Source organism: Pneumocystis carinii, assembly GCF_001477545.1.
Source record: "Pneumocystis carinii B80 chromosome Unknown supercont1.8, whole genome shotgun sequence".
Taxonomy (NCBI): Eukaryota; Fungi; Ascomycota; class Pneumocystomycetes; order Pneumocystales; family Pneumocystaceae; genus Pneumocystis; species Pneumocystis carinii.
The window spans coordinates 175421-194695 of record NW_017264720.1 but is presented as its reverse complement, the minus strand read 5'-3'; the positions used below and the strand labels follow the sequence as shown (position 1 = coordinate 194695).

Sequence of the window (19275 nt, the reverse complement as noted above, 5' to 3'; positions counted from 1 at the left end):
TTACAAAGAAAAGGCTTAATATTAAGGCTTATTTAAAGAGAAACATAAGGATGTTACTGAAGGATATTGTCTTAAGAAGGATATCTGGTAATTATGTTAAAAAAGGGCTTTATTTGGTGCGAAAAAGCTCTCAAAAAGTTCAAGGACAGGTTATAATAATATTTATTATAAGACACAAGATTGATAAGAAAAAAATAGGTTATTGGGATTGATCTAGGCAAGATCTAGAAGGAAATGAATATATTTTTAAGTGGGATTAATATGGGATTTTAGGAACAACGAATTCATGTGTTGCAGTAATGGATGGAAGATTACCCCGTGTGATTGAGAACTCAGAAGGGTCTAGAACTACGCCATCAGTTGTAGCGTTTACTAAGGAAGGAGAACGTTTAGTTGGAGTGGCGGCACGCCGACAGGGTATTTAATAATTATTAAAAAAAAGAAGATTTAAGAATTTTCAGCTATTGTTAATCCAGAAAATACATTTTTTGCAACAAAACGGCTTATTGGAAGACGTTATGATGATGTTGAGGTGAAGAAAGATATTGATCAGGTATTAGAAAGGGTAAAATAAGGAAAAAAAGTAAATTTATGAAAAAGGTACCATATAAAATTATTAAATACACAAATGGGGATGCATGGCTTGAGGCACGTGGAGAAAAATATAGTCCAAGCCAGATTGGAGGGTTTATATTGAATAAAATGAAAGAAACGGCAGAAAGTTATCTTGGAAGACCGGTTAAGAATGCAGTAGTAACGGTTCCGGCATATTTTAATGATTCTCAACGTCAAGCAACAAAGGTAGTGTATAAATTATTATAGAATTTAATATATTATGAAAATGAGTTGTTAATATTTTTTTAATAGGATGCAGGATCGATTGCAGGTTTGACGGTTCAGAGAGTGGTGAATGAGCCTACAGCAGCAGCACTTGCCTATGGTCTTGATAAAGAAGCGGATAAAGTAGTTGCAGTATTTGATCTTGGTGGAGGAACATTTGATATTTCAATTTTGGAATTAAATCAAGGTGTTTTTGAAGTTAAATCAACGAATGGTGATACACATCTTGGTGGGGAAGATTTTGACATTACTTTGGTTCGTCATATTGTCGATCAATTTAAAAAAGAACAAGGAATGGATTTGTCAAAGGATCGTATGGCTATTCAACGTATTCGTGAAGCAGCAGAAAAGGCAAAAGTCGAGCTTTCATCAACTGTTTCGACGGAAATTAATTTACCTTTTATTACGGCAGACGCTACTGGGCCTAAACATATCAATATTAAGATAACTAGATCACAACTTGAAAAACTTGTTGAACCTCTTATCAAAAGGACAATTGAGCCATGTAAAAAGGCAATTAAGGATGCAGGTATTCCATTTTCATCTATTAATGAAGTTATTCTTGTTGGTGGAATGTCTCGTATGCCTAAAGTGATTGAGACCGTTAGAAATGTATTTGGACGAGAGCCAGCAAAATCTGTAAATCCAGATGAAGGTAATACTTACATTAGTATTCTATTTTTATTCATTTTTTCAAGCGGTTGCTATGGGTGCAGCTATTCAAGGCGGTGTTCTTTCTGGTGAAGTTAAAGATATCATTCTTCTTGATGTAACACCTCTTTCTTTGGGTATTGAGACTTTGGGTGGTGTATTTACTCGTTTGATTACTCGTAATACGACAATACCAACAAGAAAATCCCAGGTGTTCTCTACTGCAGCTGATGGGCAAACAGGTATAAATATATAAAAGTTATGTAATTTATTTTTTAATTATTTATAGCTGTTGAGATTAAAGTATATCAGGGTGAACGTGAGCTTGTTCGTGACAATAAGTATCTTGGGAATTTTGTATTAAGTGGACTTCCTCCTGCTCCCAAAGGTGTACCTCAAATTGAAGTAACATTTGACATTGATGCAGATGGAATCGTTAATGTTTCTGCTAAAGATAGAGGAACTGGTAAAGATCAATCTATAGTTGTTGCCGGTTCATCTGGATTATCTGAAGCAGAAATCCAAGCTATGATAGATGAAGCTTCTAAATATGCAGAAGTGGATAAATCACGAAAGGAATCTATTGAAGCTGCTAATCGGTAAAATTAATAAATTCCTTTATTTTTTTAATATCTTTATTTAGTGCGGATGCTGTTGTACATGATACACAGAAGGCATTGACTGATTTTGAAGCACAAATCGAAAAAGAAGAGGCTGATAAAATACGTTCTTCTATATCTGAATTAAGAGAATTAATTGCTAAAGCACAATCCGGTGAAACAGTATCTTCCGATGAATTGAAAAATAAAATGTCAGAATTACAGCAGGCTTCTTTGAAATTATTTGAAAATGCATATAAAAAGAAACAAGAGGCACAACAGAATCAGCCGTCTGCTGAACCTGCTGGAAATGAGGAGAAAAAGGATTAATTTTGAATAATTTAAGATTAGAATATATATTTTTTGAGATCATTGTTAAAATTGATATAAATATGTATATTATTTGGAAAATTCATTATTTTGTTTTAGCATTTATAAAATAGTTTCTATATATCACTAATATTTATAATAAAAAGATAGAAATATTTCTTATAATCCAAGAATTGTAATTATAGTTAAATTAGATATATAGATTGTATCAAAATTTTAATAGTTCAATAATTTAAGAAATACATATTATAGTCATTAATAATTATTTGCATTTTTATTAATCTTCTATGGTAATTGGCCACTTGATAATTAAGTCTCTTCCTTTAGTTTGACAATTAAATCTCTCCCTTCAGCCTCACGATAAATCCTATTAACATCTTCTGTAGCTGTTTCAAAATGACTAGTAGCATCATAACTTTTTGAAACAAAAATATTATCTTTATTATCACCAATTGGTTCCAAAATATCACTAACATAGATGAATCTAATATATGTTAAAAAAGCTTATTTAAAGATAAAATAACTTTTCAGCAATAGGTCCAAGCAGATTAAGACCAGGTTCTACTTCTATATGAGGGTTATCTGTTTCAACTATTGTCGAAACTATTGCAAGATAATAACCCTTTGGGCAAACGTTATGAACTGATGATACCATAGCAATATAGATATCTAAATTTTTAAATAAACACAATAAAAAAATAAATTCATACCATGTTTTCGTCGAACTTGACTTTGAGGTATAATAATTTGTAAAGAATCAGAATTATCTGTGTTTGGAATAGGATGATTAAGTATACAAATAACTCGAATAACTTTCCCAGTTTTTTTAACTTTATCAGGAAAATATGACGGATCTCCAATAATTTTTGATGCATAGGCTATTTCTCCGTCAGATTTTATACCAATTGCAACTCCATTCTCATAAACAATCTCATCAACTTTTCTGTTTAACATATATGTTCCTCCATAAACAGCAGATAGTCTGAGATATATGTTATAAAAGAGATAAAAAAAAAAAACTACCTTGCAAAACTCTGAGGAAGATCTCCTTGTCCATAAAGAGGATATATATATGGAGATTTTCCATATAGTGCCACAGAATTGATGTATAGGATAATTCGTTTATATGTTTCTTGTGCAGGTCGAGATAGATAGCTTTAAAAATGTAAATAAAGACAATAAAGCAGAAAAACTACCTATCATCAAGATATAAAGCCATTGCATGACCAATAAACTCTTTTGTACCCGTTTCTAAGCTAAATTTAGAATATACTTTGTCCATAGAATCATGATTAAAATCGAGAGCTATAAATATTAAGATATAATGAAAATAAAAAATAAAAAAATCACATTGATGTGTTTTAGTATCATTTTCATCATAATTGCAAATAAATTCCAAAAATCTTTTCATCCTTCTCTTTTCAAATAAATTCATTAAAGGCGAACGTATAGCCTTAAATAATGAATCAAAAGTCTTTTAAAAAACAAGATAAAATACCTCCATATCTGTAGCTGGTACCTTGGCTATTTTCTTATCCTTATATACAAAACTACCGTTGATTGATTTAAACTCTAGATAACGTGTAACATCCGTATGCTATAAAAATTAAGAAATATACAGGAAATCTTGGCCCTTATGACATACATAAAGCATATGAGTTAACTCCCCATTTGCAATAATAAATTTAGGAATTAAATCGATAGACCAGTCACGGTCATTTCCTAAATATGAAGGTGGATTTTGATCCGGATAAAACTTTTTATAAATCTGAGTAAGTGATAAACTTGCTGTTTCACTAATCATTTTTAATAGCTAGTAATATTATTCAATTATGTTTTTTAACCCTCCGTAATAATTATTTCTGTCAAGATGAAGTACTTTTTTGTTTTCTACACTAAGAAGTCCTGAAAGAATACATTCTTTTAATCCAGTTCCTTAAATAAAATGACTTTTAACTAATACTTTGTAAATTTATACATATTTACCAAGTATAATATAATCATATGTTTCATTCATCTTAATAATCTATTTATAATTCTTAAAAAAAAAGGTATTTTAATAAAGAAATAGCTTTAAATATATGATAAATACCTTTGTTTCTTATTAAATAAAGCTTTTTTATTTTAAAAATCTATAAGCCGAAGTATAACGAACACCGAAAAAATTTGAAGTCCCTTGATTTCAAGACAATCTTTTTTAAAAATGTACTTCTTTTGAATCAAAATAAGACAATTCTGTTAGTTTTAATAAACAAAAGATCAGAGATATAATAGGTTAATAAACATGAATAAATATTGATCTTTTGAAATAAGTAATATGTAAATTTGAAAAAAAAAGTATAGACCAATCAATAATAATGTCTGTGTATCTTTTTTTGTTCTAAATAGTGTAAATAATTTTAAAATTTGTAAAAATGTTGATATTTTATATAACCTATAAGTATAGAGAATATATTGAAAATATATCATTTTTAAACGCCTTAAAAATATAAAATAGTTAATTTATAGGGCGTCCATCCTGTTCTGCTAGCTTTTTTGCTGAATTCCATGCACGTATCCTTTCATTTAAAACAAATTTCAAACGTGCCATTGTAAGTCGCACCTAAAAATAAACATGTTATTTAAGTTATTTTTATACAGCAAATAGACATAATACTAAATAAAAAGACGCCCTGAAACCTACCTGTCTGTCTCTTTTGGCTGATTCTTCAATTCCTGTAAAAATACGCAGTCGACGACGTTCATGACGTTGTGTAGCAATAATATTCCGTTCTTTAAGACATAAATACCACAAACGATGAAGATCCTCAAAGGATTTAAGCCGTAGTTCTGATGCCATCCATGCCCGGCCTTTAATAATACCAAATAAGCCTTATTATTTAAAAAAAAAAAGATATGATAAAACCATGCTTTGCATCATTCTTAGGAGTAGAAAGAACCTCTTTTCTTAATGATTGATCCTCAGAATCTCTAAAAAAATCCCAAAGTCCATGTTTAGGATTGATTTCTATAGAACTAGGCTGATTTTTAATTTGAGAAGGTTTCACTTTAGATAATGATTGTATGAATCTTTTATACATAAAGCCCTTTAAGCAAATAATGTTTCTTGTAAAAATATATTATTTATATTTCAAGTCAAAAATGGGGTTATAAACTTATAGAAAATTAATCTAAAACGGACTTAGATTAATATCAAAACGAATGTATTATGTAGATAATAAAATTAGATAATAGTAGAATATAATTTTATGTAATAGAATAGGAACAATGTTAACAGAAATAAAAACACTTTTAATCGAGAGCGAAAGAGATGCGTTGCGTTAAATTAGGAATCCGAGTTACTTGTGTAGTATTTGCAATCATATTATCTAGATTTTTATATTTTTGTTTCCATATTTCGACTTCCATTCCACCACGTACAATGGCTACACGCATAGTTGATAAAAGATTATGTGCGCCATTGCTATGATTATAAACACCTCCGTTAAATATAGCAGTCGCATCTTTTCCTATTGCAGATGTAATCAATGCACGTCCGCCAGGATGAGAATCAATGAATTTTTCAACGTTATGAACAATACCAGCAATTAATATTAGTGGTTGTGTTTTTGCTTGTTTTTGAAATTCTTCGAATTCTATGACAGGAAGTTGATCGAGAGGAGTACCCCAATCAAGTTTACTCCTCCATCGATCAAGTTTCTTTTGTTTTTGTTGTAATATACCTTTTTGGACTTCATTCGATGGAAATTCTTTAAGATTATATGCCAATCCCATTTTTTTAAATAAAATAATTAACCATTTAGTTGGATCATATTGATACCATAATATAGCATTTCTATAGTCCATAGGAAATTGATGATGAAAATTATGATAACCCTCTCCTAATGTTGCCAACGCCGTAAGTACATGATCTCTAGGTGAATGTTTATCATCAAAAGGTTGATCACCAATCCAATGAGCCAATGAATTAACACAAAACGTAGCATGCTGAACAAAAACAAGTCGACATATCCCCGAAAAAAAAAACCCACCACGCCAATCTTTCCATCCAAAACCCGCAACAAACATCGGAAACAAAAATCCCATAAATATCATAATTTTAAGATAATTCTTATGTTGCCACATCACTACCAGATCCTCTTTTAAATCTGATATATCCGAATACCCTATTTTTTTAGGATCTTGCCGTATAATCATCCATCCAAAATGCGAATAAAAAATCCCTTTACTAACTGAATATGGATCCTTATCTGTATCTGTATACCTATGATGTGCACGATGATTACGTCCCCACCATAAAATAGATCCTTCAACTGCTCCTCCTCCTAACAATGCCATTAAAATACGCAGAAAAAGCGTACCACTATATGATCGATGTGACCACATCCTATGATACCCTGCCGTAATTCCAAATCCCGTCATAAAATAGTATATCAATGACCATATAAATGTATTCATTTTTAATGACGTTGTAAACATTCCATATATACCCAATATTGGTGGTCCAATTAATAATATACTATTGATCCAATTAATCTTTTTATACCAATTCTTAAATGTTAAAGGCTCATCGTGCATATTATATCTGTTAACTTTGTTCTCCATTCCATTAGATTTTTATTTTATTAAAAGTTTAAATAATTTTTTAAGAGGGTTGTTGGGCTTTTTATAGTTTTAGAGGTTTAAAATTCCCAACTTTACTATCCCCAAAATATTGGGAACAGCTGGGTGTTCCTAAGGGTGATTAGATAAGATAAGATAAGGGAAGATGGTCGATGGTGGGGAGTAGCACAGGGTTAGGTTGGAGTGGAGTAGGGTTAGGGTTGTGTGGAGTAGGGTTGTATGGAGTAGGGTTGTATTACAGGGTTAGGGTTAGATTGTAGGGTTGAAATGGGTCAGGGTTAAGTTATAAGGGTTGATATGTAGGGTTCTGTGTAGGGTTAGGGTTAACGTTTATTCTAAGTTTATATTGGAATTTTATATTGGAATTTTACGTTAGGGTTATGTTAGGGTTATGTTAGGGTTTCGTGCTAGGGTTTGCATTGGAGTTTGGTTAGGGTTTTGTATTAGGGGTTATATTGCTGCTATAGATCAAGGTTTATATAGATTAGTGTTTTATGAGTGTTTTATAATAGGGCTTAGGGTTAGGGTTAGGGTTATACGTGTTACTTAGGGTCACTTAGGGTTAGGCGCTAAGGGCCAAGGACTACAGGTTAGGTATTTAGTGCTTAGGGTTAGGTTAGGGTTAAGATAAGATATATTCCTACTGATATTATATAGTAATATAGGGTGACGATTATATAATAAATGAATAGGTAATTATGAATGATAAGAGGTTGATTAAAGAAAAAAAAAAGAAAATTAGAGTTATGAGATAGAATTACATGTTTAATACTTGATCTAAGAAAAATCTTTTTAGAAAAGATAAATTATAGTGCTTAAAAATATTTATATAAAAATATCCTAAGCTTGTAAATCAAGTGATAGTCATGTTAGAAATGAATAATATTAGCCCAATAAATATATAAAATATATAAAAAGGATGGAGTAAAAAATAGATAAGGAGATGAGATGATTGAATAGTTGCAAGATTACCCATACAATATATTAATAGAATAATTGTTGAATGCATCAATGAGTAAGAATGCTTTCGTTTGTGTTGTAATATGAAAACATCATTTTTTAGGTATGAATACTAGCTCAACAAAAAAAAGAATTCCAAGTATTTGTTTTGGTAATATTATAGATGTATATAGGCATGTATAAAACGACCGATATAATCTTTATATTTAGAAAATCAGCTACTACACATTAGACGCCAGTCATAGGTATATTCGTGCTGGATTGTTCAGATGTAATGTTAGATGTAGGAGATTTGTTCTTTCGGGAATTCACGCCCTCTGCTCTGCATGTGGGACAAGTATTACGACCAGTCATTAACCACTATAAATGATAAATATGTAATAATAAAATTAAAGAAATATATACTTCATCAATACAAGCTTTATGAAAAAAATGTTTACATTTATTAAGCTGACGACATTCTTCGCCTATTTCGTAATTATTTAAGCATATAACACACCTTTCTTCAAGGTATATATCAGCGGAAGGAGAATTAACGGATAATACATGTAACCCGCCTGCTGATTCTATTTCATCTTTTGTAGCGACAGGTGATTTAGCCAATCCGATTAAAGATGATAATAATAACATATCTTCATATGTTGGTGACTATAATATGTTAGAATAAGTTGTTATATAGATATGGATATAGATACATCAGTAAACAAGCTAGGTGTTGTAAGAATTGGATGGTCTTCTGGATAAGAACCACCAAGAACATATATAATCCAGGATCTAGTTGAGTTGTGACGATTATCATTATTGCTACTACCAGATCTAGTAGTACTACTTCTATCAGATCTATTGTTATCACTTCTACTGGTTCCATCGATATTGTTATTAATTCTACTAGCACTATTATCGCCAACCCTTTCGGTGTTATTGTTGTTTAATTCAGAAGTGTTGTTATTATTTAAATTTAAATTTTCAGAAACATGTTCATTAAGATTTGGAAGTCTTTGCGCAGATGAACTTCCGATATGAGAAGAATGATGATGATGATGATGATGATGTACACTAGGCTCTCCTGATGACATTGAAGCATGAATATTTGTATCATGTCGTGGTATTTGGACTGTTGGTCCTAAATTTTGGAAAATTGATGCTGAAACAGAAGATGGCCCTGATGACTCTAGGTTACTAATTATTCCTTCATGGTTAGATAGATTTCCGTTTAAGACATTCATAGAACTGGAGATAGGTCTTTCTGGCATTGAAACAGGATGAATAGATGGATTTGATGAAAAAACGCCTTGCTCATTTGTTTCACGCTCCTCCGCATCTCTCTGATAAGATGTTTCATAATTAAGAGGCATGTTTACTGACAAATTTGCAAGTGTGTCGAAAAAAGGAGATGTATGTTGTGTATCAGGTGTTGCAATATCTCGCGGAGGCACCGACCTAATTCCAACAATAATTATAGGCACAAGTCTTGGATTTTGTGAATCATCCTCGCCTTCTTGAGTGTTTCCTTGCGAATTTCCGAAACGAAACATACGGAAAAAGTTAAGAGGTTGAATAGATGAATTTTCTTCGTTTTCATTTGGTATTCCACCTCCGTTCTCACTTCCTCCATTCCTTAAAGCAGCTGCAAGCCTTCCATTCTGCAATGCTCTCAAAAAGCCCTCAAAACTTCCATCAACAACATGTGAATCTCTGTCATTTGTAGGATTCTGAGACATAGCTATGTCTTGTGCTTCTGCAATAGCCTGCTCATTGTTCCCAACAAGTGATGCAGCAGTAGCAGCCGCTGCTACTGATAAAATACGAGAAAGCACAGCTGCCTGATCTTCTCCAGGACGAAGAGAAATGGCATTTAAGCCATTTCCATTAAATGAATGTTGCATAATTGCATCATTATTAGTTCTAATACGCCCTGATATCTCAAGCGCCCTTCTAGTATTTCTAGACAATGTATTACGTTGAGATCGTCGAATAATTCCCCTAAAAAGTTGATGATCATTATTTGCCAATGATTCTGTCACAAGTCTTTCTGGAATATGATTCTCTATACCGGATATATCAACCAAGGGAAGATCCCTGAGTGTAAATGTATAATCACCTCGATTCAATGTATGTAAATCTAAATATTCTGCTGTAGTAAGCTGATTCGATGATACTGAAAAATGAGTCTGTGGTAACTCAAAAACCGTATTTCTTCGTGGAATTGACGACCCAAACATAGATCGTCGTCGATTACCAATAGAATACGGAATTCTCGAAACCGATGATGACGTATGATGACGATTAGGCGAAAGCCCTCCCAATCGCGAAAACGCCGTAAGATGTCGTCGAAATCGACCTGCCCTAGACGTATTCTCACATGACGTTCCTCCTTCTCCTTCATTCTGCTCCGTATTATCCACTGACGACGTTAACCTCTCTGTTATTGTTGTGTTATGATGCTGTCCCCCTTGTGTTCCATGACCCCCTTCTGTTCTCTCCAAAATACTCTCCTGTCGTCGGCTCTGCAACGATGACGCTTGTCCCATCTTTCTTATCTCTTTAAAACTATCAATCAACCTTAATTCTTGTTGTTTTATCAATTTTTAATCTTGTTTTTTAACGAAAAAAATCCAAAAAAAAAACTAAATTAGCAAAACAAATCTTTCTAATCGATCTGCGTTCATATATTAGCGCGAAATACCTTTATTTCATTCAAAAACTCACTATTTTCTTGCTTTTTTTATTAATTTTTATTTAAAGAGGACCGTTCCGGTGGGTCCTCGTCTACATCTTTTATATAAAAAAGTGACACTGGGGATTTAATAGGTTTTTTCAGATAAAAAACATGTAATAATATGAACGGAGTAGTTCACGTAGATAAGATATTGAAGCAGTTTTAAAGAGCAGTAGCCGGGTTTTTGTATTATTTTATATAGAATATAGTTTTGTCTAAAACGTCGAAATATAGGAAAAAAGACACGTATTTGTTTTTGATACATATTTTTAAGTATGTTTGTCTTAATTTCTTTTAGTTTTATACATTTTTATACACTTTTGAGGTCTCTGTTTCTTGGATTGTTGCCATGGCAACGAATAAACCTCCAAAATATATAAAAGGAAGAATGGAGAAGGAATTTTTCAAGAAAAAACCAATAAAACAGGGGGAAACGGGGTGAGATGTATTTATCAGAGATTGTTATTGATGGATTTAAGGTATTTTTTAAATAGGGAAAGTTTGAGAGATTTATGAGTGAAATAGAGTTATGCACATCGAACGGTGATTACAGGATTTGATACATGTTTTAATGCAATTACGGTTTTTTTAAGAGGAAATGGTTTAAGGTTTTTTGATGGGTATTAGGGACCTAATGGAAGTGGGAAATCGAATATTTTGGATGCTATTTGTTTTGTTTTGGGTATTACGAATATGAGTACGGTTCGAGCGCAAAATCTGCAGGACTTGATATATAAGCGTGGACAAGCAGGTATAACGAAAGCGAGTGTTACGGTTGTATTTGATAATTCGGATTCTGAAAAGAGTCCAATTGGGTAAAAAAAAAAAGAGGAATTTTTGTGGGGGAAGATTTTGATGTTTTTTCAAGATTTGAGGATCATTCTCAGATTACAGTGACACGCCAGGTCTATTTTGTCAAGTTTATTTTTAATTTTAAGAGTTTGGTAGATTATTATGGGAGGAATGAGTAAATATCTTATTAATGGACATCGAGCTCAACAACAAACTGTTCAAAATCTCTTTCATTCTGTTCAACTTAATATTAATAATCCGAATTTTTTGATTATGCAAGGAAAGATTACGAAAGGTATGTAATTTTGGTGTAATTTTGTTTTGAGGGAGAGCTTATTTTTCCTATGATTAGTGCTTAATATGAAAAGTATGGAAATTCTTTCGATGATTGAAGAAGCCGCGGGTACACGAATGTTTGAAGAAAGGAAGGATAAAGCGATCCGTACGATTACTAAAAAGGATAGGAAGGTTGAAGAGATCAATGCACTTTTGTCGGAAGAAATAGAGCCAAAACTTGAAAAGCTTAGACAAGAAAAAAAGGCATTTCTTGAGTATCAACAGATACAATCAGATGTTGAACGTTTTACGAAATTAGTTGTTGCATATGAATATTTAAAATCTAATGTTTGATTTATCTCATTATATAATGATATTGATTTTAATTGATATAGGATAAATTAATTGAATTTGAAGCAGATTTAGAAAATAGAAATAGTCGAGTAATAGATTTGGAATCCAGCATTGAAACTAGGAAATCTGAAGTAACGTCTATCGAAGAAGATATAAAAAGATTAAAGGAAGAAAAAGAAATCCAGCTCAGAAAAGGCGGAAATTTTCAAAAATTAGAAAATGATTTTAAAAACTGTTCTCATGAATTAGTCAGACTTAATACTCTTATTGAGCTTAAAGAAGGAAGTTTAGCGGAAGAAAAAATTAAATTGACTAGATTGGAAGAAACGGCCAAAGAGGTATTACTTTTATTCTTAATTCGATGGTACTTATTTATTGAAATAGCTTAATGTATCATTAGAAAAGAAAAAGAGCCATTTTCATTCCATAGAAGAGTTTTATAATAAATTGAAAGCGGAATTTGATATTAAAAATGATGAAATGAATAAGAAAGAAGAACTTTTGCAAACCTTATCTACAGGCATTGCTGCTAGAGAAGGCCAAACAAACAATTATACAGATCAGCTACAAGGTAATATTTTTGTATTGAATGATTCGCACTATTTATTAATATTATTTCAAAAGAGGCTAGAAATAATTTGAATAAGGCAATAACTGAAGAAAAACAGATTATATTAAAGATAGATCATTTTGAAAAACGAATTATAGAATTAGGACCAAAGGTAAAGAAGGCGGAAAAAGAGAATGAAGTTCTTTTAAACGGTCTTGAAAAAATGAAACAAGAATTAAGGGTAATTGAAGAAAAAATATCGGCTTTAGGTTTGCAAAATAGCATCAATGACAATTTCTATCAAGAAAAAAGTGATTACGAAGCGAAAATAACTAGTTTAACTTCTCAATACGAAAATCTTAAAAGAAACGTTGCAAATATTGATTTTACATATTCAAGCCCCTCTCCCGAATTTGATCATTTAAAAGTTTTAGGATTTGTAGCACAATTATTTACTCTTGATGAGAAAAATTATAAAGCATCTTTGGCTTTAGAAGTTTGTGCAGGCGAACGTCTTTATAATGTTTGTCTTTCTTGTTGATTTAAAAAAAACGTATTAGATTATTAATTATTTCAAGGTTGTCGTTGAGGATGAAATTATTGCTGCTCAACTACTTCAACATGGCCGTTTAAAAAAAAGGGTAACAATTATACCATTATCGAAAATATCATCTACCAAGATTCCTGTTGGTGTAAGTATATTTTAATACAAAGAATGGCGTTGATTTTTCTTTAGAAGATTGATATGGCTCAGAAACAAGCTCCTGGAAAAGTAAATTTAGCATTGGATTTAATTAATTATGGAAAAAATGTTGAAGCAGCTATGGAATATGTTTTTGGTTCTACTGTTATTTGTGAAAATGCTGAGATTGCAAAGAAAATGACTTTTGACCCTAATTTGTCTTTAAAAAGTATCACTTTGAATGGAGATATATACGATCCTTCTGGCACACTTTCTGGAGGTTCAAACACATCATCAAATGGTGTCTTGGTTCAATTGCAAAAATTGAATGAGATCAAGAATGAATTAAACTTGTATAATAATAGATTATTGGAAATCAATGTATTCCTTGAGAAAAATAAGGAAAAGCTTGATAAAAATTCTTCTTTGAAAAAAAATTATGATCTTAAATCACATGAAATTAAGTTAACCGAAAAACAAATCAGCTCAAATTCTTCCTCAAAAGTACTATTTTTATTTAAAATCTTTTGTTCTTACAGTTATAGGTTATGAATGAAGTTAAAGAATTAGAATCTAATATTGAATCATGCAAAACTACTTTGACTGAAGTGAAATTAAAACAAGAACAATATAAAAAAGATATTAAAGAAATTGAAAAGGATATGGAAGAATTTAAAAACAATAAGGATTCTAAACTTTTGCAATTACAGGTTTCCTATATTTATATTATGTATATACTTGCTTAGATGTTAAAAAATTTTAGAAAACTTTGGAAAAATTAAAAACCCTTGTTGAGAAACAATCTGAAAATGTGAAACTTGAATACAAAAAATATCAATCTTTAAAGTTGGAAAAAGGTAACTTTATTACTTGATTTTTTTTTGTTTTATTGATTTACTTCATTTAGAACAACTTGAAGGAGATCTTGTGATTATTCAAAAGCAATTAAAGGAAAATAATGCATTAATTTCTTCTCAAAACTCAGAAATAAATACCTTAAAATCTGAACAAGCTCAGACTAAAGTAATTGTCTTTCTTTTATTTAATAAATATACTTATTGTGTGATTAGGAGAATTATGAAAAACTTGAGATAATTTTAGAAAATGAACGAGCCAAGTTAACTGGATATGATAAAGAGTTCAAACATCTTGAAAATGCTATGAAAACAAAAACAAGTTATATTTCTGAGGCAAACCTTGAATTACAATCTCTTCGTCATGAGATTAATAGACTTAATAAAGATAAACAATCTACCCTTCAATTATTAAATCAAATGGAGACTGAGTATGAATGGATATCGGACGAAAGAGAGTAAGTTTATCATTGATATACATATATCTAGTAATACTTTTAAGAAATTTTGGGAAACCTTCTACAGCTTTTGATTTTTCTAATTATGATATAAAAAAATGCAAGGCTTCATTGAATAGTCTTACAGAAAGGTTTCAAACTTTGAAAAAAAAAATTAATCCAAAAGTTATAAATATGATTGATGGCGTTGAAAAAAAAGAAAATGCCTTAAAGACTATGGTGAAAACAATTCATAAAGATAAGCATAAAATTGAAGACACAATCAAAAGTCTTGAAGAGTATAAAATGGAAGCTTTACAAAAAACATGGGAAAAAGTCAATAGGTATGTTTTGGATTTATTTGAAATGATGAAATTCAAGGATATAAAGTGATTTTGGCAAAATTTTTTCAGATCTTCTTCCAGGAAGTTTTGCAAAATTAGTACCTTTGGATAAAAAAACTATAGCTGATGGTCTTGAAATAAAAGTATGCCTTGGTAAGGTTTGGAAGGATAGTTTGGCTGAATTAAGCGGTGGTCAAAGGTAAGCCTATATAATTTCTTTTTTTTTTTTTTCAAAAAAAAAAGAGCTTATATATTTCATTGTTTAGGTCATTAGTGGCTTTATCTTTTATCATGTCCCTTTTGCAATTCAAACCTGCACCAATGTATATATTAGACGAGGTTGATGCTGCTCTTGATTTAAGTCATACTCAAAATATTGGGCATCTTATTAAAACAAAATTTAAAGGGTAATCGTTTTTCTTAATCTCTATAAGATTGATTCGATACAGGGCACAATTCATTGTTGTATCATTAAAAGACGGCATGTTTTCGAATGCAAATAGAATTTTTACAACAAAATTTGTTCACGGATATGGATCAGTTGTAGAAACAATATAATATTTATGTCAAATGTTTTATACTTCTATATTATATATTTGAATATGCCATGAAATGGTAATTGCTAATTTTAATATGCTGTTTACTACGATTTTTTAAAATATCTCATTTTTGCTATTTGAAGCATCTTTATTTAGGATTTCTTTGTCTTTTTCCTTCAGACAGCGTCGAGCATTTAAAATCATTGCTTCACGTTTTCGACGAAGTTGTGCTTCTCGTTGCTCTTTATCAGGATACCATTTATATACTTCTTCTTGTCGAACCGGCCGCTCTTCTTCTGCTTTAATACGAGAATAAAGGTCATAGCGTTTAATTAAATCATCATGTGAAAAATTTGGTTTTTTATCAAGAGATGAAATACGTGCAGAAATTTGATGACTCATATGTGGAACAAATGATGGCGGCGGCTAAACAACATCATTAACTCATCAATTGCATATCTCTAATCATCATAATTACTGTCGGTAGTCGGCCTTGTGCTAACAATGTCTCTGTAGTGGCTTCTACCGATCCTGTCCTTCCAAGATCATACTCTATCGATTCAATAGGGATATTTGGAAACATAGCATGGATAATCTATTAAAATACAGATCTGTATCAGCCTGTTTCATGTCATTTGGATGCTTACTTCTATCATATTTTGTGAAACATTACGACGATTTCTTAGACGTCTTGTATTGGCTGTTCCATGCCCGGAAAAAACCCATTTTAAAGAGAAAAAAAGCACCAAACAACCAAGAATAACAAGTGCACCGTCATTCATTGCTTTATATGTTGTTCATACGGAGGAATTTCCTGGATTTCTAGGCAACCTTTTTTTTGAAGTTAACAGGTGGAGACAGCTGACTTCGAAAAAAAAAAAATTAAGTTCTGAGAAAAAGAAGGTTAAAAATACCAAGGATTTAAGGGGTTTTATAGGTATTTAAGATGGTTAATCCACGCTGGATGAGGTGTTCAAGTGGGCTACAAAGTTTCCGCTTTTTAAACAAGTTTTTGGTGGGTCCAAAAATGAAACAAATAGAAAAAAGCAAAATCAGGAATTTTTGGAATAAAAATGCCATTGAATACAAAGATTTATATCAAGGAGTTCGGAGAGTAAGTGGTGGATATGGTTTCGTCGTTTATTTGTTTATTTTCTCTCTGTTTCTAGTCGTTTTTCCATACATCGGGAAAAGCGTTGGCTATGAAAGATCCGTATGCTACACTTAATATAAATAGAGATGCCAGCATTTCAGATATCAAGAAGGCGTATTTTAAGGTTTCTTTGTTGTTTTTTTTTTTTCTATCTGGATTGATTAAGAGTGAATTAGTTAGCAAAACAATATCATCCAGATACAAACAAGGAAAAAGGTGCACAAGAGAAGTTTCTTGAAATTCAACAGGCATACGAGGCATGTTTTAGGAGTATTTTAGTCGAAAATAGGGTTGATATTGTTTTTAGATTTTAAGTGATCCAAAAAAACGAAGTAAATATGATCAATATGGTTCATCGGCTTTTGAAAGCTCAAAATTTGGCACAGAAGGATCTAGTGATTTTGAAGATTTTGGGAATTTTAGTAATATGAGGGGGTTTCCGTTTGATGATTTGTTTGGTGCATTTGGTTTTGGAGGGAAAACGGGTGCACGTAGTAATGTTAATGAAGTATTAGTAGGCAATGATATTGAGGTGGAAAGATTTTATCTCAAGTTTTATTTAATTTCATACGGGTTAGGTTCAAACGAGTATTTCGTTTATGGAAGCAGCAAAAGGTGGAACAAAGTCGATTCATATAAATCCTTTAGTAATATGTAAAACATGCTCTGGAAGTGGGTTAAAATCAGGACAAAAACGTAGTGCTTGTCAACGTTGTGGAGGTACAGGTACTAGAGTGCATATTATGCAAGGAGGGTTTCAGGTTGCTAGTACTTGTGAATATTGCAAAGGTGCTGGTGTTACCATTTTACCAGGATCAGAGTGTTGGAATTGTCATGGAGATGGTGTGGTTAAAGAAAAGAAGGTTATCAACCTGGATATTCCTGCTGGTAATGTTAAACCTTATAATGACAAATTTGTTTTATATTATAAAAAGGAATCGAAGATGGTATGCGTATGCGACTTGCCGGAGAAGGAAATGCTCCTCAGGTAGCAATCTCTGGAGCAAGGGTTCGAAATGGGGATTTACATGTCCGTATTCGTGTTATGTCGCATCCATTGTTTCGAAGGAAGGGTTCAGATATTTTTCATACTGTAACCATACCTATGACTACAGCAGCATTAGGTGGCACGATTAAAGTTCCAACATTGGATGATGATGTTGAATTAAAAATTCCTTCTGGAACAGCAACTGGTGATGTTATCGTAATGAATGGAAAAGGTGTCGAACGTTTGTATAGTAATGGTATAAAAGGAGATATAAAATATGATTTTAAAGTATCTATGCCAAAGTATTTTCTCCTTTTTTCCTTACGTTTCTAATCACTTTAGAACATTATCACCCTATGAACGTACATTACTTGAACAACTTGCACTATCAATGGGTGATCATACAGCAAAAAAAGATATTCCGTAATATATTTATTTTTTTCTATTTTTTTCATATAATGAACTGTTTCTAGGATAAATCAAGAAATTGATTCTAATAAAAAATCTCAAGATGGTTTTTTAAAAAGAACATTTCGAAGATTACAATACTCAAATGATTCTTGAAAAAACATGATGAAATATTATTTATATATAATTGGCATATATATTCGTTAAATATAATTCAACTATTCCTTAATTTAATTATATATATATATATATATATTATAATCATTCATTAATCCATTTTTTGTAGGAAAAAATGATTAATTTAAATATAAAAAAATATGAACTCAGCACATTCATACTTGGTTACATTCATATTTGGCAAGTTTCTCTTCTTTTTTACTTTGGTTTTCACTTAATTTCAACTTATCGATTTTGACTAGTATTTATTCAATTCTTTTTTTTTTTTAAACTATTTCATCATGGAAATATCTTCTAAATGTTTTATCTAACAAACACTTAGCATTCTTAACTTCTTAGATATCTCTAAACCTTTGTTTTTCACTGTATACAAAAATTGCACTATCATATCATATTCTTTAACTGGTAACGCATTAAAATGACGCTGAACTGCATTCACCAGCGCATCATTCGAACTACTACCTATCTGTGTACGAAGTTTATACACATTTTGGTATCTTCTTAACGCTGTTACTGGTAGTGTATTGGCATTAAATATCTACTTCTCAGTATTTTTCTTATTATTCTTTATATATTTACCGGTCCTGATTCACGCACTATACAATTCTCATGACGGTCTGTTGGCGACCTTTTTTGACGAGATCCTGACCTATCTAAAGGTTCTTGAACCACTTCTGACTCGTTTTGCTTAGGTCGAGGAGGCATTGTTGATGACTTAAAGCTGAGATGTTGATAGCTAGACATATCGGGTTGCCTTGACAACAGTTGCTATGACAATGTGTATAGAAGACAATAAAGTTGAAAAAAGTGATAAGAATGTCTGAAAATGAATGATTAGAGATGAATCAGAATACCTGTTATCCATAGAAATGAATTGAATGAATTTTTAAGTGAATTTTTTGAATGAATTTTTTGAATGAAATTTTGAATGAATTTTGAAGATTGATTAATAGAAAGTGAAAAAAGTAGTATAAATAGTACTAAAGTATGATTTTGAAT

General features: G+C 31.3%; 10 protein-coding genes across 10 annotated transcripts; 4 read left to right on the top strand and 6 right to left on the bottom strand.

Moving 5' to 3' along the window:
- Nucleotides 1-4: 4 nt before the first annotated feature.
- Nucleotides 5-2465, top strand: T552_01940 (hsp7-like protein). Its single transcript, XM_018370501.1, has 9 exons — nt 5-149; nt 199-217; nt 274-417; nt 462-553; nt 601-801; nt 868-1495; nt 1539-1733; nt 1781-2090; nt 2135-2465. Exons 1-9 carry the CDS (start codon nt 51-53, stop codon nt 2418-2420), a joined length of 1974 nt encoding a protein of 657 aa, XP_018225788.1. The 5' UTR covers nt 5-50; the 3' UTR covers nt 2421-2465.
- A 218-nt stretch (nt 2466-2683) lies between these two features.
- Nucleotides 2684-4549, bottom strand: T552_01939 (hypothetical protein). The gene is made up of 10 exons (XM_018370500.1): nt 4513-4549; nt 4265-4458; nt 4066-4216; nt 3919-4017; nt 3771-3873; nt 3617-3725; nt 3444-3575; nt 3131-3402; nt 2945-3089; nt 2684-2904 (listed from the first exon to the last, which is right to left on the bottom strand). The coding sequence occupies exons 3-10, from the start codon at nt 4072-4074 to the stop codon at nt 2730-2732; spliced, it is 1044 nt and encodes a 347-aa protein (XP_018225787.1). The 5' UTR covers nt 4075-4216; nt 4265-4458; nt 4513-4549; the 3' UTR covers nt 2684-2729.
- Nucleotides 4550-4871: 322 nt separating this feature from the next.
- Nucleotides 4872-5546, bottom strand: T552_01938 (hypothetical protein). Its single transcript, XM_018370499.1, has 3 exons — nt 5326-5546; nt 5104-5270; nt 4872-5022 (listed from the first exon to the last, which is right to left on the bottom strand). Exons 1-3 carry the CDS (start codon nt 5498-5500, stop codon nt 4918-4920), a joined length of 447 nt encoding a protein of 148 aa, XP_018225786.1. The 5' UTR covers nt 5501-5546; the 3' UTR covers nt 4872-4917.
- Nucleotides 5547-5665: 119 nt separating this feature from the next.
- T552_01937 (hypothetical protein) lies at nt 5666-7044 on the bottom strand. The gene has a single exon (XM_018370498.1). The coding sequence runs from the start codon at nt 7023-7025 to the stop codon at nt 5712-5714; it is 1314 nt and encodes a 437-aa protein (XP_018225785.1). The 5' UTR covers nt 7026-7044; the 3' UTR covers nt 5666-5711.
- Nucleotides 7045-7195: 151 nt separating this feature from the next.
- T552_04136 (hypothetical protein) lies at nt 7196-7593 on the top strand (the record flags this gene model as incomplete). The annotated part of the gene is made up of 4 exons (XM_018372187.1): nt 7196-7299; nt 7347-7365; nt 7420-7516; nt 7556-7593. The coding sequence occupies 4 exons, from the start codon at nt 7196-7198 to the stop codon at nt 7591-7593; spliced, it is 258 nt and encodes an 85-aa protein (XP_018225784.1).
- A 638-nt stretch (nt 7594-8231) lies between these two features.
- T552_01936 (hypothetical protein) lies at nt 8232-10534 on the bottom strand (the record flags this gene model as incomplete). The annotated part of the gene is made up of 3 exons (XM_018370497.1): nt 8232-8363; nt 8409-8651; nt 8699-10534. The coding sequence occupies 3 exons, from the start codon at nt 10532-10534 to the stop codon at nt 8232-8234; spliced, it is 2211 nt and encodes a 736-aa protein (XP_018225783.1).
- A 585-nt stretch (nt 10535-11119) lies between these two features.
- T552_01935 (hypothetical protein) lies at nt 11120-15614 on the top strand. The gene is made up of 19 exons (XM_018370496.1): nt 11120-11201; nt 11248-11304; nt 11350-11537; nt 11591-11627; nt 11671-11809; nt 11867-12138; nt 12186-12482; nt 12529-12715; nt 12769-13217; nt 13273-13386; nt 13431-13880; nt 13922-14086; nt 14140-14233; nt 14284-14399; nt 14447-14688; nt 14733-15011; nt 15058-15210; nt 15278-15418; nt 15461-15614. Exons 1-19 carry the CDS (start codon nt 11166-11168, stop codon nt 15567-15569), a joined length of 3525 nt encoding a protein of 1174 aa, XP_018225782.1. The 5' UTR covers nt 11120-11165; the 3' UTR covers nt 15570-15614.
- Nucleotides 15615-15618: 4 nt separating this feature from the next.
- On the bottom strand, nt 15619-16378 carry T552_01934 (hypothetical protein). Its single transcript, XM_018370495.1, has 3 exons — nt 16198-16378; nt 16029-16145; nt 15619-15976 (listed from the first exon to the last, which is right to left on the bottom strand). Exons 1-3 carry the CDS (start codon nt 16330-16332, stop codon nt 15665-15667), a joined length of 564 nt encoding a protein of 187 aa, XP_018225781.1. The 5' UTR covers nt 16333-16378; the 3' UTR covers nt 15619-15664.
- A 118-nt stretch (nt 16379-16496) lies between these two features.
- Nucleotides 16497-18255, top strand: T552_01933 (chaperone DnaJ; the record flags this gene model as incomplete). Its single annotated transcript, XM_018370494.1, has 8 exons — nt 16497-16664; nt 16720-16827; nt 16880-16981; nt 17011-17235; nt 17282-17591; nt 17639-17993; nt 18034-18114; nt 18165-18255. The coding sequence occupies 8 exons, from the start codon at nt 16497-16499 to the stop codon at nt 18253-18255; spliced, it is 1440 nt and encodes a 479-aa protein (XP_018225780.1).
- Nucleotides 18256-18537: 282 nt separating this feature from the next.
- Nucleotides 18538-19027, bottom strand: T552_01932 (hypothetical protein). Its single transcript, XM_018370493.1, has 3 exons — nt 18856-19027; nt 18628-18814; nt 18538-18583 (listed from the first exon to the last, which is right to left on the bottom strand). Exons 1-3 carry the CDS (start codon nt 19018-19020, stop codon nt 18543-18545), a joined length of 393 nt encoding a protein of 130 aa, XP_018225779.1. The 5' UTR covers nt 19021-19027; the 3' UTR covers nt 18538-18542.
- Between the last annotated feature and the right edge of the window lie 248 nt (nt 19028-19275).

Bases quoted from the DNA above. Each gene is read 5' to 3' on its own strand.
- T552_01940 (XM_018370501.1), top strand. From the start codon at position 51: ATGTTACTGAAGGATATTGTCTTAAGAAGGATATCTGGTAATTATGTT. The intron at 802-867 runs GTAGTGTATAAA...TTTTTTTAATAG, and splicing joins CTCAACGTCAAGCAACAAAG to GATGCAGGATCGATTGCAGG. The intron at 2,091-2,134 runs GTAAAATTAATA...ATCTTTATTTAG, and splicing joins TCTATTGAAGCTGCTAATCG to TGCGGATGCTGTTGTACATG.
- T552_01939 (XM_018370500.1), bottom strand. The intron at 3,576-3,616 runs GTAGTTTTTCTG...ACATTTTTAAAG, and splicing joins GCTTTATATCTTGATGATAG to CTATCTATCTCGACCTGCAC. The intron at 3,090-3,130 runs GTATGAATTTAT...TTAAAAATTTAG, and splicing joins TCAAGTTCGACGAAAACATG to ATATCTATATTGCTATGGTA.
- T552_01938 (XM_018370499.1), bottom strand. From the start codon at position 5,500: ATGTATAAAAGATTCATACAATCATTATCTAAAGTGAAACCTTCTCAA. The intron at 5,271-5,325 runs GTTTTATCATAT...GTATTATTAAAG, and splicing joins TAAGAATGATGCAAAGCATG to GCCGGGCATGGATGGCATCA. The intron at 5,023-5,103 runs GTAGGTTTCAGG...GTTTATTTTTAG, and splicing joins CAGCCAAAAGAGACAGACAG to GTGCGACTTACAATGGCACG.
- T552_01937 (XM_018370498.1), bottom strand. From the start codon at position 7,025: ATGGAGAACAAAGTTAACAGATATAATATGCACGATGAGCCTTTAACA.
- T552_01935 (XM_018370496.1), top strand. From the start codon at position 11,166: ATGTATTTATCAGAGATTGTTATTGATGGATTTAAG. The intron at 11,305-11,349 runs GTTTTTTTAAGA...GATGGGTATTAG, and splicing joins CATGTTTTAATGCAATTACG to GGACCTAATGGAAGTGGGAA. The intron at 15,012-15,057 runs GTATGTTTTGGA...AAGGATATAAAG, and splicing joins ACATGGGAAAAAGTCAATAG to TGATTTTGGCAAAATTTTTT.
- T552_01934 (XM_018370495.1), bottom strand. From the start codon at position 16,332: ATGAATGACGGTGCACTTGTTATTCTTGGTTGTTTGGTGCTTTTTTTC. The intron at 16,146-16,197 runs GTAAGCATCCAA...GTATTTTAATAG, and splicing joins TTTCACAAAATATGATAGAA to ATTATCCATGCTATGTTTCC. The intron at 15,977-16,028 runs GTAATTATGATG...GATGTTGTTTAG, and splicing joins CACAAGGCCGACTACCGACA to CCGCCGCCATCATTTGTTCC.
- T552_01932 (XM_018370493.1), bottom strand. From the start codon at position 19,020: ATGTCTAGCTATCAACATCTCAGCTTTAAGTCATCAACAATGCCTCCT. The intron at 18,815-18,855 runs GTAAATATATAA...ACTGAGAAGTAG, and splicing joins TAGTGCGTGAATCAGGACCG to ATATTTAATGCCAATACACT. The intron at 18,584-18,627 runs GTTTAGAGATAT...AGTGTTTGTTAG, and splicing joins GTATACAGTGAAAAACAAAG to ATAAAACATTTAGAAGATAT.